The sequence below is a fragment of the Schistocerca piceifrons genome, chromosome 3 (genome assembly GCF_021461385.2).
Source record: "Schistocerca piceifrons isolate TAMUIC-IGC-003096 chromosome 3, iqSchPice1.1, whole genome shotgun sequence".
Classification (NCBI taxonomy): domain Eukaryota; kingdom Metazoa; phylum Arthropoda; class Insecta; order Orthoptera; family Acrididae; genus Schistocerca; species Schistocerca piceifrons.
Window position 1 is genome coordinate 846,425,313 of NC_060140.1, and position 20,874 is coordinate 846,446,186.

Here is a 20,874-nt window from a genome sequence, read left to right on the forward strand (position 1 = left end):
AGCCCAAATCCTGCATAATTTCTGTGACATTCTCTCCCATATTTCGTGATAATACAAAACGTGCTGCCCTTCTTTGAACTTTTTCGATGTACTCCGTCAGTTCTATCTGGTAAGGATCCCACACCACGCAGCAGTATTCTAAAAGAGGACGAACAAGTGTAGTGTGGGCACTCTCCTTAGTAGGTCTGTTGCATCTTCAAAGTGTCCTGCCAATAAAACGCAATTCTACACTGATATAGGCCACTTGCACCCAACGGAAGACTCAAGTGACTAGTTTTTGGTTAAATGGACAGTGGCGAAAGACTGGTCGGTGGAGTCTCCAAATATACCAAAGCAGTGAGTTCGGAGGTGACAATGTAGGCAAAAAAAAAGGTAAATTTGTGGTAAGGTTGAAAATGGTTCAAATGGCTCTGAGCACTATGGGACTTAACATCTGTCATCAGTCCCCTAGAACGTAGAACTGCTTAAACCTAACTAACCTAAGGACATCACACACATCCTTGCCAGAGGCAGAATTCGAACCTGCGACCGTAGTGGTCACGCGGTTCCAGACTGAAGCACCTAGAACCCTCAGCCACCACGGCTGGCTGTGGTAAGGTCTTATGGAACCAAACTGCTGAGGTCATCGGTACGTAAGCTTACACACTACTTAATCTAACTTAAACTGACTTACGGTAAGGACAACATACACATCCATGCCTGAGGGAGGACTCGAATCTCTGATGGGGGGAGCCGCGCAGACCGTGACAATGCGCCTCAGACCGCTCAGCTACCCCGCGCGGTAACATTGTAGGTGACACTCATTAGTTTAAAATGAGAAAAAGACCTCATTTCTGATCTATAATAGACATGACAGCGAGCTGACTGTAATCTTGCCAGAATAAATTTGGTGCCCACTGTGTGGTTTTTCTTTTTTTGAGTCATCAGCCTTCTGACTGGTTTGATGCGGCCCATCACGAATTCTTCTCCTGAGCCAATCTCTTCATCTCAGATGAGCACGTGCAATGTATGTCTTCAGTTATTTGCAGGATGTATTCCAATCTCTGTCTTCCTCTACAGTTTTTATCCTCTACAGCTCCCTGTAGTACCATGGGAGTAATTCCTTGATGTCTTAACAGATGTCCATATTATCCTATTCCTTCTCCTTATCAGTGTTTTCCACGCATTCCTTTCCTCTCCGATTCTGTGCAGGACCTCCTCACTCCTTACCTTATCAGTCCTCCTAATTTTCAACAGTCATCTGTAGCACAACATCTCAAATGCTTAGATTCTCTTGTGTTCCAGTTTTCTTGCAGTCCATGTTTCACTAGCATACATTGCTGTGCTACAAAAGTACATTCTCAGAAATTTCATCCTCAAATTAAGGCCTATGTTTGATACTAGTAGACTTCTCTTGGACAGGAATGCCTTTTAATGTCTTCCTTGCTCCATCTGTCTAATTATTTTGCTGCCTAGGTAGCAGAATTCCTTAACTTCATCTACTTCATGACTATCAATCCTGATGTTAAGTTTCTCGCCGTTCTCATTTCTGCTACTTCTCATTAGTTTCGTCTTTCTTGGATTTACTCTCAGTCCATATTCTGTACTCATTAGACTGTTAATTCCATTCAGCAGATCATTTAATTTTTCTTCACTTATCAGCGAATTGTATTACTGACATCCTTTCACCTTGAATTTCAGTTCCTCTCCTGAAGCTTTGTTTCGTTTCCATCACTGCTTCTTCGGTGTAGAGATTGAACAGTAGGGTCGAAAGACTACATCTGTGTCTTAGCGATTCGTTCTTGGTCTGTGTGTGGCCCAAAATGCTCCCAGTCCTTCTCGCGCTTCTGGGTGTGGTGGATGTTACTGTGATGTCAAATGGAGGGGAGGAGAGCGGCTGTCGTGACAGCGGAGCGCACGCATGTGCCTGTTATGTGAGTGCGTGTGTGTGCAGGGCACGAGCGTGTACGTGTCGTCGCTGTCGCTGGCGGTGGTGGCTGCGGACCGGTACGTGGCGGTGACGCAGCCGCTGCGCGCACGGCCGCGCGGCACCTGCTGCCTGCTCGCCGTGGCGGCCGTGTGGCTGTGCGCGTGCGCGGGCGCGCTGCCGTACGCGCTGCACGTGCAGCACCGGCCGGCCGACGGCGCCTGCGAGGAACACTGGCCGTCGGCGCGCGCGCGCGCCACCTTCGGCGCAGCCACCTTCTGCGCGCAGCTGGCCGTGCCGCTCGCCGTCGCTGCCTTCTGCTACGGCCGCGTCTGGCTGCGGCTGCGCGCGCGCGAGCGCGACCGGCGCGCAGCCAGCGCCGCCAGCCCGCCCGTCGCGGTGCGCGAGGCTGCGCGCGCGCGCGCGCGGCGCACTCTGCGCCTGCTGGTGGCCGTCGTGGCGGTGTTCGCCGCCTGCTGGCTGCCGCTGGCGCTGCTCAACCTGGCCGCCGACCTGAGCGCGCGCGCCACGCGCTGGCGCTTCTTCCACCTTGGCTTCTTCGTGGCGCACGTTCTCGCCACCAGCTCGGCCTGCTACAACCCATTCCTGTACGCCTGGCTCAACGACAACTTCCGGCGCGAGTTCCGCCGCCTGCTGCCCTGCTGCTGCGGGGGTGGGGGCGCGGGCGGCGCCCACGCCGATGACGTCGTCGCCGGCGCCTGTGAGCCCGGCCAGTCGGCGCAGACGCTGCTGCCAGAGTCCGACGTCGGCGTCGTCGCGGTCCCAGTCGTTTCCTACTGCGCCTCTGGCGAGGTCGTCCACTTCTCGACTGTCGAGAACCTGCTGGACCTCACTCCCTCCATGTAGGTCAGTCTCCATAACTGACATTCCTTGTAGATCTGGTATTCTTCATATATCGAAAATTTCGTGATCTACATAATGAAAAACTGCACAATTTACTCCTCATGGATCCGGTAAAAATGTCAAGTGACTGGGTCCTCCCGTCAGGTACACCGTTCGCCAGGTACAAGTCTTTCGATTTGACGCACTTCAGCGACTTGCGCGTCTATGGGGATGAAATGACGATGATTAGGAAAGAAAAACACCCAGTCCCTGATCAAAAATAATCTCCGACCTAGCTGGGATTCGAACCTGGGCCCTTAGGATTGACATTCTGTCACACTGACCACTTTTTTTTTCCCTTTCCCTTAGGGCCTCCCATCTCCCCGTCTAGCCCTTCCATTCGCTCTCCTTCATGTGCCTTCCTCGGCTGCCAGGGGTGGACATAGATCCGGTATTCTTCATATATTGAAAACTTCACCATTTTTTAATGCTTAGCACAACACGTTTCTAGAATCTATTCTCATTTTCAAATGTATTTTTTTACATAAATGTTTTTGTGACGTTATCATGCCCGTTTTTCTGCCTGTCTTGCGTTGTAGTTGTCTCTATGAGGCTATAGTGCAATTGGGAAATAGGACAAAACGGAATTTTCCTGTATGCTGTGTTTGAGACGGTATTTTTGTTTTTCTGTTGACAAGTATTGTGCCTCCACCATTACTCAGAATAGCACCCACAAGCAAAGCATCATTTACACTGTTTGTTTCTGTCATCAAAACAAGCTACAGAGGTATTACAACATTATGGATTCACAAAGAGTTTGTCCACAGTCAAAGGTGTTTAATGGTGCAGCTCGAAATTATTGTACAGCACAAAAAGTTAGTTGAAAACAGATTCAGTGATAAAGTACATAGCGAATCAGCAATTTTTCAAAACTTTCTTCCTACATGTGATAACAGTACTAAGTTTCATAAACATGTACATTTTCTCAGAGAGAGAGAGAGAGAGTGTGCAATGATAGCAAAATAAATTTTATAATCAACATCTTCGTGTATATAATATAATCTACATAAAGTGTAACACCTCTGACTGTGTACAAAGTCTTTGCGAAGCCAAACTGTCGTAATACCTCTGTAGCATGTTTCGATTACAAAAAAAAAAAAAAAAAAAAAAAAAAAACAGTATAAATGATTTGCCTGTGTCATTTTCTCCGTAATGGAGGAGCCACAATCTTGGAAGCAGACAAACAAAAATACCATCTCAAACAGAGCATCTAAGAAGATTCCATTTTGTGCAATTAACCGATTGTACTATAACCTCCTACAGGCAACTACGGGCTGTTCGAAAAGTCTCTCCAGAGTGCCGTATGATTGTTCGCCTGCCTGGGTTACTTCCCTTCAAGTGGACTCTCCCAACATTCCACTGTTTCGTTTATCTCAGCCAGCGTCAGTAGTATCGTTGATGTGTGTCGTTACGTGTTGACGTGAACGTTTGAGTTTAGTTCCTTTGTTCGCTTGTTTCGTCTTTGTCACTGTTAAAATGCTAACAATTGAAGAACGTGTGTTTTTAGTCGAATAAGTGTTCAAAGCTGGCGGTAAATACACAGTTTCAGTTCGTCAAACATTTAATTCAGTTTTCCCGGAGACAACACTCCCACTTCGCGATACTGTGCGAGATTTGATTAACAAATTTCGAAGTACAGGTTCAGTGACACATGCACCGAGAAACGATCGTTCTAACGTTTTGTCTGTGGATAAATTACTCGATATTACCGATGAAATATCCATGAGTCCGAACAAGTCAGTAAGAAAACTCGCCCAGGAAATCGATGTTAGTGTCGGAACGGCCCACACAGCTGTAAGGAAAAAATTAGAGCTTTTCCCATACAAAGTGACAGACGTGCAGAAACTGAAAAATACTGAGCATGGCAAGAGACTGCATTATTGTCAATGATTCAAAAATTTCGTTCAACAAAATGGAAGGGATATTCTTAATGGAACGTTTTTCACTGATGAGGATGGTTTCATTTATCTGGTTCACGAACTCGCAAAATTCTCCCATGGGGAGTACTGCAAATCCATTGTGTATTCATGAGGAACCACTTCATTCTGTGAAAATAGGAGTTTGAATTGCAATTTCTAGGCGTCGGATTGTGGGTCCCATATTTTTCAACGAAAAAATAAACGCACAACGATATTGCAATGATATTCTGTACCCATTCATAGCAGAACTTGTGTTAAGTGAAATACTGAACGGTTATTTTCAACAAGATAGTGCAACCGCGCATACAGCTCGCGTTTCAATGTCACTGCTTGCTGATGTTTTTGGTGATCGCACAATTTCACAGTGACTTTGGCCTCCACGATCGCCTGACTTAACACCACCTGACTTTTTCCTCTGGGGTGAAGCGAATGCAACTGTCTATAAGAACCGTCCAAAATCCATCGATGAATTGAAAACTGCAATATCCACTTTCACTGCTTCTGTTACAGAAGAAATGTTACAGCTTGTGTTTGGAAACATGATTAAACGAACTGAATAGTGTATTCAACAACAGGGGGGACACTTTCCACATTTAATGTGAAAATTTGTAAGTAAAAATGAATATTCAATAAAGTAATAACTTGTATTTCAATGAATTTCATTTCGGTATATTCACTGGAGCATATGGCACACGTGGCTAACAATAATAAGGCACTGCAGAGAGACATTTTGAACACCCCGTACAGTGCAAGAGAGAAGGAAAATCACACTTGCAAATAAAAAAAAAATTCTTGTGAAGAAATGCCCATGAAAATTGGAATAAATTCTCTAAATGCGTTCCGCTAATTATGAAAAAATAAGTAAATGCTGTAGTTTTTTGTTTAAATCATGAAACACTTGCAGGATTTCCAGAAATCATGTTATGACAAACGAAAATGAGTCACTGAAAACTTACTTAACTATACATTGAGGACTCTCAATAATATGCACTCATTATGTTACACCTGAAATATACATTTTACAGATTACTGTTGGACAAGAAGTGGGGTCCCACAGGGCTCTGTTCTGAGCCCATTATAGTGTCAAACTTCAAGAATATCTAGACGGTTTCTTGATGAACCAAGCGAGTTAGAAGCTCAAGTCCTTAAGAGTCATTCAGCAGTACTACAGACCACAAAAATTTTATAGGCCTCACTGTTGGAAGCGAATGTGAGGTTATACACTGTCAGATCAAAAACAAACATCCTTGCAACAGGTCTCACGGTATTCATAACACGTCCCCTCTTCTCATAGCTCACATTTGCTGCCAAATAGGTGGCCTAGCAGCAGACACAGACCTCCATAAGCATGACACTGTAGAGCATCGTTTTTAGATATAGTTTTGTATTATCTCCTTGTCTTTCCTACAGCCTCTGCAAACCTTGAAATTTGCCTGTGTATTTTTGCTACACGCTATTTATCAATCATCTGCCATCAAACATTGGAGGTGATTCAAAATATCTTCTGTTTATAGGTGGCATAAGTCTGTCTGTCTGTCTCTCTCTCTCTTTCTCTCTCTCTCCATCTCCATCTGAACAAGCCTCAGAGGATCCAACAGTACTGACCAACTGCCGTGTCATGCTCACTTGATAGGCATCACTGGATGTGAATATGGATGGGCATGTGGGCAGCACACTGCTCTCCTGACCATTGTTAATTGTCCTGAACAGAACCGCGACTTCTCACTCAAGCAGCTCCTCAATTGGCCTCACAGGGGCTGAGTACACCCCCCTGTACAACAACGCTTGGCAGACCCAAACAGTCCGGCATCCAAGTGCAGGCATCTGGTTCGCAGAAGAGCTTCTGTGAAGTTTGGAATATAGGAGACGGTGTACTGGCAGAATTGACGCTGTGGGGACAGGTAGAGAGTCGTGCTTGGGTAGCTCAGTTGGTAGAGCATTTGCCCCTTGAAAGGCAATGGTCACGAGTTCGGGTCTCTGTTCGGCACACAGTTTTAATATGCCAGGAAGTTTCAGTTCTTGAATAGTTGTCAAATCTGTGACGTTACAGGTTAGAAGAACTTGCAAACTGACATGCATATAACGTATGGTGTAACAATATCTAGAGCATGCCAGGCTAAACCTGTTTGCAAAGAAAAGTTTCGTGATGGTCATCGAAGTAACTGCAGGAAATTTATCGCTATGGATGGAAACTTAACTGGAACTGAATCATTCAGTCAACAGAGTATGTCAAGGATCTCGATAAGGAACATCTGCGCAGTAGAATTTGCAGAATCGTCGTTGGAGCATGTGAGAGTAGGTTCATCAATGAGCACACATTATGTCCATGATAGAGCACGCTTCGAAAAATACAATGTTTGAAGACTGCTGGTAGAGCAGGAATTCAGTATACAAACGATGGGGTCAAGTGATTCTGAACCCAGAAATCAGTTTCTTCAATGGAATATGCTGTTATGCGCATATTGAGACTGGTAGTTATTTCTCTGAAGGGTTTTTGTGTCATCAGTATAACTCGCCTATATCGATAATGAACTAAATACACATTTACGACCATTGGTTGTTTAGCTGAAAGAACTCAATGTACGATTCTCGACAGTCTGCATAACTTTGAGCCAAAAGATTTGTGACGTCCTGTTCGTGCTACACCGTTTATCACTACATTATTGTTCTTGTTGACTGAGACGGAAAATAAGTTTTGAGATATTTAATCGTGATAGGGGGGAAGAAGCGTGTCATCTTGAACGGGGAATCGTCGGCAGATGTATAAGCAAGTTCATGCGTGCCGCATGGAACTGTGTTAGGGCTCTGTTTGCAGATAATGCTATCGTTTACCATCTTGTAAGTTCATCAGACGTTAAAAACCAGTTGCAAAATGATTTAGACGGGATATCGGTATGTTGCGAAAAGGAGTAATTGACTCTAAATACGAAAAGTGTGAGGTCATGCACACGAGTACTAAAAAGAATCCACTAAATTTACTTTGAACGACAAATAATGCAAACCTAAAGATGTTAATTCAGCTAAATACGCAAGGATTACGATTATGAGTAATTTAAAACGGAACGATCACATCAGCGAATCAAAGACTGCGATTTATTTGAAGAACACTTATAAGATGCTAAAGAGAGTGCCTACACTACATTTGTCTGTCTTCTTTTGGAGTATTGCTGTGCGATAGGGGATTCTTACCAGATAGGATTGACGGAGGACATCGAAAAAGTTCTAAGAAGGGCGTCTCGTTTCCTATTATAGCGAAATAGCGGAGAGAGTGGCACGGATATGATGCACTATTTTTTGTGGCAATCATTAAAAAGGAGACATTTTTCGATGAGGCGAGAATTTTTCACGAAATTTCAATTACCAATTTTCTCCTCCGTAACGCTATGAAATTGAACAATAACATAGGGTCAGTAATAGGTAAACCATCTACATTTACATTCGTACACGAAAGTCGCCTTATGGGCTGTGGCGGTGGATATACTCCACCGCTATTAGTCATTTCCTTTCCTGTTCAACTCGCAAAGAGAGCAAGGGGAAAACTAGAGTATACATAAGTCCGTACGAACCTTAATCTCTCTAATCTCACCTTCGTGGATATTACGCGAAATATACACTACTGGCCATTAAAATTGCTACACCAAGAAGAAATGCAGATGTTAAACGGGTATTCATTGGACAAATATATTTTACTAGAACTGGCATGTGATTACATTTTCACGCAATTTGGGTGCATAGATCCTGAGAAATCAGTACCCAGAACAACCACCTCTGGCCGTAATAACGGCCTTGATACGCCTGGGCATTGAGTCAGACAGACCTTGCATGGCGCGTACAGGTACAGCTGCCCATGCAGCTTCAACGCGATACCACAGTTCATCAAGAGTAGTGATTGGCATATTGTGACGAGCCAGTTGCTCGGCCACCATTGACCAGATGTTTTCAATTGGTGAGAGATCTGGAGAATGTGCTGGCCAGGGCAGCAGTCGAACATTTTCTGTATCCAGAAAGGCCCGTACAGCACCTGCAACATGCGATCGCGCATTATCCTGCTGAAATGTAGGGTTTTGCAGGGATCGAATGAAGGGTAGAGCCACGGGTCGTAACACATCTGAAATATGTAACCAATAGCACCCCATACCATCACGCCGCGTGATACGCCAGTATGGCGATGACGAATACACGCTTCCAATGTGCGTTCACCGCGATGTCGCCAAACACGAATGCGACCATCAGGATGCTGTAAACAGAACCTGGATTCATCCGAAAAAATGACGTTTTGCCATTCGTGCATCCAGGTTCGTCGTTGAGTACACCATCGCAGGCGCTCCTGTCCGTAATGCAGCGTCAAGGGTAACCGCAGCCTTGGTCTCCGACCTGATAGTCCATGCTGCTGCATACGTCGTCGAACTGTTCGTGCAGATGGTTGTTGTCTTTCAAACGTCCCCATCTGTTGACTCAGGCATCGAGACGTGGCTGCACGATCCGTTACAGCCATGCGGATAAGATGTCTCTCATCTCGACTGCTAGTGATACGAGACCGTTGGGATCCAGCACGGCGTTCCGTATTACCCTCCTGAACCCACCGATTCCATATTCTGCTAACAGTGATTGGATCTCGACCAACGCGAGCAGCAATGTCGCGATACGATAAACCGCAATCGCGATAGCCTACAATCCGACCTTTATCAAAGTCGGAAACGTGATGGTACGCATTTCTCCTCCTTACACGAGTCATCGCAACAACGTTTCACCAGGCAACGTCGGTCAATTGCTGTTTGTGTATGAGAAATCGGTTGGAAACTTTCCTCACGTCAGCACGTTGTATGTGTCGCCACCGGCGCCAACCTTGTGTGAATGCTCTGAAAAGCTAATCATTTGCATATCACAGCATTTTCTTCCTGTCGGTTAAATTTCGCGTCTGTAGCATGTCATCTTCGTGGTGTAGCAATTTTAATGGCCAGTAGTGTAAATCCGAATATCTGTAGTGAAGTTTACATGTTGAATGAAGAGTGTGCACGCCGTAATTTGTAACTAGTTTACGTTTTTTTCCCTATAGTTCAATAATTGTCACCGTGTGAATTATGCGGTCGATACTGTAGGAAGTTTCGTGACGTAGCAGGTGGTGCCGTTGTCGGAAGGAAAGTTGCAACGCCAGAAAACTGTAGCAAAGTGTAGGAATTAAAACAAAGGAATCGTGCTTGGTGTAGGGACTCGCCGTTAATGCGAAATATACACTGGGGTTATAGAAAAATATGGGAACGCCGTGAAAATGCTTGAACATAAATGCAGATACTAGCAAAGCCAGCAGGTTACGCTGCTCTGTTTCGCCACGAACGGCACCTGTGGAATGTCCTCAACAGGTTTCAACTGCCAGAGGGGGTCGGAACAGTGTTCTGTGTAGGTGTCAGTACGTAATGCCAGCGCTAAATGGTATCGTAAGGTTGTTTTTGTACGATCCCCTCAGCGAACGTGAAGTAAATTATGGTAAGAGATCGTCGCTGTACACGTTTTATAAACTTCTTGTGCTATATCATCGAAAACAGCCAGATGTGGCTCCACGCCCCGCCCACATCCAATCCATTTCCGTGACAGCCATAATTATGTCTACAGACAAACCGATCGAACGTGGGCAAAGTGTTGTTGCTCGTGTGGTGGGTAGTCCGGTAACCCAAGATAACTCAAATGTCTCACGTTTTAGGAGACACCATCTCGAAGATTTATAGCGCAGTCAGAGAAAGCGGAAAAAACTTCATTTCCCAAGTCACAACGCTGACGAAAATATGTTTCGAGTGATCGTGACGGACGGTTATTGAAGTGGATTGTGACGAAACATTAAGAGGACGACAGCTGAAAAGGTCACTGCAGAGCTGAATATCCCACTCGCGATGTCTGTCAGCATGGGAGCTCCATAAGTAGGGAATTCTAGAGCGAGTTGGAATTCCAAAACACTCATCAATGATGCAAGTACCTGTAACAGGAAAACGTGGCGACCTGGACTATGGAGCAATGGAAGAGAGGCATTTGGTCGGAACAGTCTTCTTTTCCACTGCTTCTGGGCAAGTTTAGGTGGCCCAAGATTGAAACACAGTGGGAGTTCGGTGATGTTTTGGGCAGCCGTATCGTGTTGTTCCATGGGCCACACGGCTATCCTACAGGGTTGGATTACTGCCAGGTATTATGACATCATTTTAGCGGATCAGGTCCATCCCGTGGTACAGCGTAGGGTGAAGCTGTATTCCATGACGACAGGGGCACTATTCACCCAGCTCGCATCGTGCACGACTGGTTTTGTGGGGACCAGGATGAAAGGTCGCGTCTGCCTTGTCCATCACAGTCCCCAATTGAGCCTTTGTGGTCTACTTTGCGTGCGTGATCGCTCTCCGCCTCATCGTTTCCTGAACTCCGCGCTATTTTGCAGGAAGATTGGAATACAATCCCCATGAAAACCATACAGAATCTATATTTATGCACTGTGAGATGACAGGAAGTTGTTTTGAATGCGATTGGTTTTCCTAGACCGTACTAGGCGTGTTAATATTTTGTGCTTTGGTGCTTCCATATTTTCGTCCACCCCCTGAAGCTAACACCCCAATCTCAAGATGTGAGACACTGAGATCGGTGCCAAAAGTTGTATGTAGATCGAATGTGGTGCCTAGGAAGCCTGCCAACTCGGATCGTTAGACAAACATTCAAACAAGTCGCATTAACGAGTTTTATTACAAAAAGAAAATTACAATACTTAAATTTTGCAATTACACACATGTGTCGCAAGCAAAGGACGGCATAGAAAGTAATTAATCTTCTTTCGCATAAACAATCCCAAGTCTCTGCTACATAGAGAATGCAAGCAAAATTACTAGAGCTGACGCTGCTATCCAAGTCGCCAGTCTTGAAGCTTCTGTTGAACCGGGGCGTTACCAATTTTTTAAATTTTTTTCCTTTATTTTCTTTATTGTATTTCAATTACCCATCGGGGCGAGCTGGCAGCAGCATATGCGCTGCTCTTCAGCCGAAAGACATAGCACAAACAATAGAAGATATTTAAAAATAACATAAAGGAGAAAACATGGTGTACATAGATATAAAAAAGGGGGAATATGGAAGACAATAGACAAAAAAGGGGCGACTGTAAAATGGAGATAAAAACCATAAAAAAGTAGCGCACACAAAAAACCACACACTGGGACAACTAAAAGACCACAAGGCGAAGTATGACCAGAGCATTAAAGGATCGGCTGATGGCGTAGCACAGAACAATCACTGACAGTAACACTAAGTACAAGGCCAGCACACAATTAAAATCACACCTCTGGACGCACAGGACAACAGCACTAAACACAACACTGATGTGGCACACTGACGATGATCAAAACGGAGGATCTGCCAGGTGCAGGGAGATAAAGGAGAAGGGAAGGAGAGGAAGAGAGGGGAGGAGATAGGCGGGGGTCACGCCAAAGAGGGCCAGGTAGGGAGGGACGTGGTAGAGAAAGAGGCGAGGATGGGGTCTCAGGGGGGGGGGGGGACGCAGAACGAGGAAAATCCGCTCTCGGAGAAGGAGCGGAGAGGAAAAAGGGGGCCCTGGGGAGAGGGGGAACAAGGCCAGGTTACAGTTGGAAGGAAGGGTATATGTCGCGGCAAAGTTCATCATCTGTGAGGGGGAGGCGCTGGAAGGTGCCCTGATGAAGGAGATGGAGGGTGTGGAGGTGGAGAGAGGGAGGGATACAGCGATAGAGGCACGGCAACGGGCGGGGGGTAGAGAGGAGGCGTCACCAACTGGTTGCGGCGCTTATGTCCTCTTCACATAGGGGCCGCTGCTGCGTTGTCGTCCTGGAGGGAGGTCCGGTCAGAATGCGATTGGCTGCTTCTTCTCACAGCCTTCTCTGCTTTGTCATGCAGCACTTTACGCCGTAGCATGGAGTATCGAGCAAAACACCGATTTAGTTCGTACTATGCGCTGTCGTCCAGTAGAACGTGCGTAAATGGCAATTAAAAGTAACACCAGACCTACGGAGCACATGAGAAGCATATCTGTGAGTGATCGTTTTGTAGATCTCGCGTGGGTGCTTGGGTAGAGGGTGAGGCCGTCACAGCAAAAGTTCCGCGTTCAAACCCCACTGATGACTATTTAATATATCTGTTTACGCGTGTAACTGTTCTATGGGAGAACATCTTCATGGCACGTAAAAGAACTTTTCGGAATTTGTAGCAATGTTCTTTTGGAAGTCTGTTTCCTCTTCGTTAGTTGAAAGTAGGAAACCTATAGAGTACAAGGTGTACAACTTTGCCTCCGCCGTTTGCCGATAGGCGGCGACAACGGTAAGTAGCGGTCGAAAGAAACAGATCGCAGGCGTCAGTCAGTTAGTTTAGACCTTGGTCAATATAACCTCATTCAAACATTAGTCGATTTGTGACTGCATCATAAAGTTGTTCTTGATTGACAATGTCAGTTTACGAGCCTAATTCTCTTCATTTGCGGGAGGTGTCACTGTTTTGTTTCAGTATGAAGAAAACAGCGGGCGAGTCTCACCGAATGCTCTCAAGTACGTATGGTAAGGACGCTATTAGTGAAAGAACGTGTCTTGAGTGGTTTCAACGCTTCAAGAACGGCGATTTTAACGTCGTAGACCGGCATAGTGTTGGAAGAGAGAATGTTTTCGAAGATGCAGAATTGGAGACATTGCTGAGTGAAGACTCGCGTCATAGTCAAGAAGAATTTTCACGATTAGTGGAAGTGACAGAGCAAGCCATTTCAAAACGTCTCAAGACTATGGCCATGATTCAGGAAGAAGGAACGTGGGTTCCGTGAGAGCTGAAACCAAGAGACGTTGAACGGCGTTTGTGTATTTGTGATCAGTTGCTTCAGAGGCAAAAACGGAAGGGATTTATGCATCACATTGTGACCGGGGACGAAAAATGGTTTCATTACGATAACCCTAAACCCAAAAAATCGTGCGTACATCCCGGCCATGCATCCACGCCGACGGCCAATCCGAGTATTCACGGCTCTATCACGCTCTGCATTTGATGGGACCAGCTCGGCGTCGTGTACTATGAGGTGTTAAAACCAAGTGGAACAATCACAGGTGCTCGTTATCGAACGCAATTAATGCGTTTGAGCACAGCATTAAAGGACAAACGGCCGCAATACAGCCGGAAGCGCGATAAAGTGATTTTGCAGCAGGACAACGCTCGATCCCACGTTGCAAAGGAGATCAAAACATACTTGGAAACGTTAAAATGGGAAGTCCTACCCCACCCGCCGTATTCTCCAGACATTGCTCCCTCTGACTATCACCTGTTTAGATCAATGGCGCAGGGCCTGTCTGACCAACACTTCCGATTCATGATGAAGTCACAAATTGGATCGATTCGTGGATCGCTTCAAAAGATGAACAATTTTTTCGACGCGGGATTCGTACACTGCCCGAAAGATGGGAGAAAGTAGTGGCCAGCGATGGAAAATACTTTGAATGACACATGTGTAACCAATTTGTTTCCTTACAGCCTCATATGTTGGGGAAAAAAAGGCCGAAGCAAAGTTGTATACCTTGTACAACTGTACAGATAGGTGTGATACTCTACTGGGCATGTACAAGAGAACAGACAACGTTCGTGACGAAGCAGCTAGTGCATTTGTAGTTTCACAGAATAAACATAAACAATCGGAACAGTAGAATAAAAAAACAATTGCACCCCACATGCGGAAGTATCAATAGTCGCATATAACACTCTGACACATAATACAGTAAAAAAAAGGTCATCATTGGGTATGACACCACGTCCGTCGGTATGACGATCTAACGCTCTACCACTTCCCCACGGAAGCTATACATGTTTGTCACTCACAGATACGCATTTCCTGTGCTCCGTAGTTCTGATGTTACCTTCAGTTACAATTCACACATGTTCTACTGGACGACGGCACACAGTACGAACTAAATCGGTGTTTTGGTTGACCCTGTATCGACATACGACGTTTGGTACCGATCTGAGAGTCTGACATCTGGAGCTTTGGGTGTAAGAAAAACCCTCGTGTGATCTATTCTTGACTTCGCGAGTCAGTCTAGCCTTAACAAAGAAATAGAGAAGATCCAATCATTTGAATATGACAGCATCTTCTTCCTGTCGGTTAAATTTCGCATCTGTAGCACGTCATCTTCGTGGTGTAGCAATTTTAATGGCCAGTAGTGTATTTATATATACTAAAGCGGCGAGCGAAAATTTGTACCAAGGCCGGGAATCGAAGTGCGGTCTTCTGCTTACTAGGCAGATGCGCTAGCCACTAAGCCACATTGACACGGCTTTTCGCACAACTGCACCGATTACCCTCGCACACCTCCCTCCTCGATCCAAATTCTCTCTGCCGCCCCAGTCGATTCCCGGTCTTGATACAAATTTTCACTCGCCGCTTCAGTCTATATATATAAAATCACATCTGCATGAGACAACTAATGTCTATGAAACTGTGTCATTTCATTTGTATAAGTACCTGCTCCAGTGTTCAGGCTGGATACCTCATTTACGATCGGTGCTGAGGTGCTGTTTCAGAACGTGGAGAGCCTCGGTAATTCCGTTCGTGTCTAAGGAGAAATTTAAAGTAAACTGGGGCGGCAGTGAGAATCTGGATGGACAATCCGTGCAGCTGTGCGAACTGTTGTGCCAAGCTGGCTTAGCGGCTAGAGCAGCTGTCCTGTAAGTAGGAGACCCGGGTGAGATTCCCAGCCTTGGTATAAATTTTCACTCACTGCTTCGCTCTATAGACATAAAATGATAATTTTTAGTCCTGTGCTGAAGAAGGTGGAAAATGTAAAACTCGATACTGAAAGGTCCAGCTTGTCCTTCACACGGACTTATGCAGCTTAGGGAGTATGCTGAAAACGGAAAATTATTGGACACTTGTCAGTCCGCTTAGTTCTAGAGTCTTTCAGATGTGGGCAACGGTGTATGCACTGTCTGATGAAAAGTGTCTGGACACCTAGCAGTGGACATTAATAAGTGATGGCACGATCTCTGCTGGGAATGCTTTTAATGAGGTGTTTGAATGTCCGTGAAGGAATGGCAGCCCATTTTTACTCAAGAGCCGAAACCAGAGAGGGTAATGCTGCTGGACGCTTGGGTCTGGAGCGAAGTCGGCCTTCTGACTTTAACAAAAGATGGTCTGTTGGCTCAGCTCGGGAATCTAGGCAGGACGGTCCATTTCAGAATTTTTTCTCTGCCTCGTGATGACTGGGTGTTGTGTGATGTCCTTAGGTTAGTTACGTTTAAGTAGTTCTAAGTTCTAGGGGACTGATGACCATAGATGCTAAGTCCCATAGTGCTCAGAGCCATTTTGAACCATTTCAGAAATGTTATTGTCCACAAACCGTTGCATAACAGATACTGCTTGATGACGTTGTTCCTTGGCATGCTGATACAAACAGCCATCAACCCAGAAGTGTAGCTCTACTGTGCGCAGTACATAACTGTGGTCGCATCCTTCCGCATTTAGTATTTGCTTAAGCGCAATATGGGGACCACATGCAAAAACACCCCCATACCGTAACACCATTCGCCCCGACCTTCGCTGTTGGCTCAGCCCATCGTAGCTTGTAACGTTCTGCAGGCATTCGACAAACCCAAACCCTTCAGTCGGATTGTCACTGGCCGTAGCGTGATTCATTACTCCAACTCATCCTTTTCCAATCATTCAGTGTACAGTGTGGTCGCCCTTTACGCCACCTCAAATGTCGCTTAGCACTGACTTCAGAAATATGTGGCTTAGGAGGAGCTACTTGACCATTGCAGCCCATTCTTTTTAACTCCCTACGTACAGTCACTGCGCTAGCTGATCCGATGGTAGTAATTTGTAACTCATGAATGGTTCTTCCACTGTTTTCATGCTATTTTTCTCAACCACCCTACGCACTACTAAATGTCCCTGTCCGTCAGTACATCTGGTTTACCTGGTCTTGGTTTCGTCGTCGTTGTTCCTCCGCGTTTCCACTTTACAGTGATTTCACCAACAGTGGATGTGGGTAGCTCTGTAAGGGTTGAAATGTCCGTGGTGGATTTGTTACCCAGAGGACATCCAGTGAGTAGTCCACGTTCCAAGTCGCTGAGCTGTCCTGAAGGACTCACTCTATTGTTGTTGCTTCTCTACTGACAACACAACACTCATCGCCTCCTTTTATACTGGTGGGTCAACACTCGTGACATCTAGTGGTCAATTCCGCATTACACAGGGGTGTCAGGATACTTTGGATCAGGCAGTGTAGATAGAAATGTACGATATAACAGCGTCCTTATATCACCATACAACGTTACGTGTCTCATACTACAGACTCCACTTAACAACAATTTATTTGTGCCATGAAATATTGCTGCACTTTGCGTTTCGTCGAGCCCACGGCACTACGTTTCACTGCAACGTAACCACCCGTTTGTGTTTGCACCATTGTGCTAAAAAATGGTTCAAATGGGTCTGAGCACTATGGGACTTAACATCTGAGGCCATCAGTCCCCTAGAACTTAGAACTACTTAAACCTAACTAACCTAAGGACATCACACACATCCATGCCCGAGGCAGGATTCGAACCTGCGACCGTAGCGGTCGCGCGGTTCCAGAGTGAAGCGCCTAGAACCGCTCGGCCAAACGGCCCGGCACCAGTGTGCTATTTGGTGCACGTGTAACTGGAAACCGTTGCTATTCATATTGTTTAAATTTGCCATCGAGAACGGTACTAACTGCGAAAGTTGTTAGGTAGAAGCTAACTTCACAACCTTTCTTGTAAACAGCTTTGTTTTCCCGTGTTAATGCAGTTCAAGGTCATGTTCCTCCTCTTTGAGGAGTCCAGAGTGTTTCTGTGCCATCCGTTCTTACTACCAGCTCCGATTAACACAGGTGACATTATTTGCGATGCGAGACATGTGATTCCCTTTCCGAGTACGTAAGAGGGTGCTGAACCGATGCACAAACTCGGAAACCCGGCAAGTGTCTGCGGACGCTACGTCACGATGCAAATTGCGGCTACGTAATCAGCCCTCAGCTTATTGTCTTGAGGAGGGCATCCGTTCCTGACTGAGGAAGTAAGTACGCCAGGCAACTGAGGAGAAATTCACCAGCATACAAAGAAGCAGGTAACTCAGCAGAGCAGAAAAGAGTTATTCTTAATGTGTCTTCCGGACGTGGGCGAAACACTTTGCGTGGAGTCGTTAACTTATTATAAATCGTTATGCCGTTTGCTTATTTTGTTGAAGAATCTCATACTCATTAGGGAACTTTGCATACGAACTTTTTCATTGGTACGAAAAATATTACTTCTTTGCAACCGTCCCTCTTGCATAAATACAGTTATATCTTAGCAATATAATCACGAGGGCCATATTAACAAATAATACAAAAGGAATTAAACTAGTTCCAGAGTGTGGAAACATTAAATATCGTGTTCAACAGGAATCTGGCGCTTGGTCCTCTCTTCTTTCAAAGTATATAAATGATTTATATGTCCTTCGGTGGACTCCTCAAAAGCTGCCATGTTTTCTAAAACGGAAATATGTCGATAAAGGGCCCAAATATACACTCCTGGAAATTGAAATAAGAACACCGTGAATTCATTGTCCCAGGAAGGGGAAACTTTATTGACACATTCCTGGGGTCAGATACATCACACGATCACACTGACAGAACCACAGGCACATAGACACAGGCAACAGAGCATGCACAATGTCGGCACTAGTACAGTGTATATCCACCTTTCGCAGCAATGCAGGCTGCTATTCTCCCATGGAGACGATCGTAGAGATGCTGGATGTAGTCCTGTGGAACGGCTTGCCATGCCATTTCCACCTGGCGCCTCTGTTGGACCACCGTTCGTGCTGGACGTGCAGACCGCGTGAGACGACGCTTCATCCAGTCCCAAACATGCTCAATGGGGGACAGATCCGGAGATCTTGCTGGCCAGGGTAGTTGACTTACACCTTCTAGAGCACGTTGGGTGGCACGGGATACATACGGACGTGCATTGTCCTGTTGGAACAGCAAGTTCCCTTGCCGGTCTAGGAATGGTAGAACGATGGGTTCGATGACGGTTTGGATGTACCGTGCACTATTCAGTGTCCCCTCGACGATCACCAGTGGTGTACGGCCAGTGTAGGAGATCGCTCCCCACACCATGATGCCGGGTGTTGGCCCTGTTTGCCTCGGTCGTATGCAGTCCTGATTGTGGCGCTCACCTGCACGGCGCCAAACACGCATACGACCATCATTGGCACCAAGGCAGAAGCGACTCTCATCGCTGAAGACGACACGTCTCCATTCGTCCCTCCATTCACGCCTGTCGCGACACCACTGGAGGCGGGCTGCACGATGTTGGGGCGTGAGCGGAAGACGGCCTAACGGTGTGCGGGACCGCAGCCCATCTTCATGGAGACGGTTGCGAATGGTCCTCGCCGATACCCCAGGAGCAACAGTGTCCCTAATTTGCTGGGAAGTGGCGGTGCGGTCCCCTACGGCACTGCGTAGGATCCTACGGTCTTGGCGTGCATCCGTGCGTCGCTGCGGTCCGGTCCCAGGTCGACGGGCACGTGCACCTTCCGCCGACCACTGGCGACAACATCGATGTACTGTGGAGACCTCACGCCCCACGTGTTGAGCAATTCGGCGGTACGTCCACCCGGCCTCCCGCATGCCCACTATACGCCCTCGCTCAAAGTCCGTCAACTGCACATACGGTTCACGTCCACACTGTCGCGGCATGCTACCACTGTTAAAGACTGCGATGGAGCTCCGTATGCCACGGCAAACTGGCTGACACTGACGGCGGCGGTGCACAAATGCTGCGCAGCTAGCGCCATTCGACGGCCAACACCGCGGTTCCTGGTGTGTCCGCTGTGCCGTGCGTGTGATCATTGCTTGTACAGCCCTCTCGCAGTGTCCGGAGCAAGTATGGTGGGTCTGACACACCGGTGTCAATGTGTTCTTTTTTCCATTTCCAGGAGTGTATCCATACCAGATACACCCAGTCGAATAGTACATGGGGCTTGCAACTGGTTCACAAAGAACAGCTTGACCAGAAGCAGAGATCGATAGGCACACAATAAATGAAACTGTGTGAAACTTACAGCCACCCAGAAGAACAGGAAACTAGTGAATAAATTGATCAAAAACGTCAGTTCTGCCTGCTTTACACTTAGAAATCTCTTTATATCGTTTCCCAATATGGTGCAAAGTTCTGCTCTGGGTTGAAAATAGGCATTGAGTACAAAATTGGAAACCCTAGAGTTCAATACCAGAGTAAAAGAGTATCTTATTAGCCACTCCTCCTACAGTTTATCGGAATATTTGGACTCAGTATTATGAAATGATTCTCTTCTAAAGAACAGGTAGTAACGATTAAACGCTATGTTAATGACAACCCAACCTCAATAAGCAATTCCTACAATAAATTTTCTGCCACAAGGTAAAAGTGACACATAGTATAATGAGGAACCTACAGGTCTGTGCCTGAGCTTGGAAGGGCCAGAAGATTTATCCACGATAGCTGCACGTTGATTGGCCCCATGATCCTCCCCAAAAATTTCGGTATCTGCCACCAGTGGCAGAAATGCGGATCCTAGTGCTGGCTATGCAAGTCGACCTCCGCCCTGGAACTGGGCTGGGATCATCTTGAGAGGGGTTGACATTCACAGAGTGCTCGGTATGACGGATGATGTCCATAAGAAGTCGACGAGAGGCCTGCTGATGAACTAGGCCCAGATCAGACGGCTCTAGGTTTATCAGGGCCCACTCAACGGAAGACCTCACTCAGTCAAGCCACGGACTTTGCAGCTCCAGTGGTGTAACCTCCCAACCTCATATGGTAAATGGGGACTGTCACCTGCTGGAACTGCCTGATTGGAAAGTAGGGGCCTCTGTGTAGAGACTGACTGCTGTTGCTGGCGCTACTGTCAATGCCTGCTTAGGCACATCCTGCTGATCTCAGGGTCTTGTCAAACATAGAGGTGCCTATTGGGAACGCAGGACAGTGTTTGGAGCCCTCTGCCGTGGACTCAGAGGCAGCTCTGGCCGCCAAGTGAGACTGGGGAGTCTATGACAACAAAAACCACGGCGTGGGACAGAGGTTATATGAATGCTTGTCCGCCCACTGCTGTATTCAATAAATGTTGTC

The 20,874-nt window shown here is 46.4% G+C and overlaps 1 protein-coding gene across 1 annotated transcript in view; it reads left to right on the top strand.

Annotated features, from left to right (window-relative positions):
* The window catches only part of LOC124789114 (prolactin-releasing peptide receptor-like), a 99,225-nt gene that overhangs the window by 63,419 nt on the left and 14,932 nt on the right, over positions 1–20,874 (top strand). Inside the window, exon 2 of the mRNA XM_047256402.1 lies at positions 1,934–2,769. Within this exon, the coding sequence (XP_047112358.1) occupies positions 1,934–2,769 (836 nt within the window). The remainder of the gene's footprint in view (positions 1–1,933; positions 2,770–20,874) is intronic.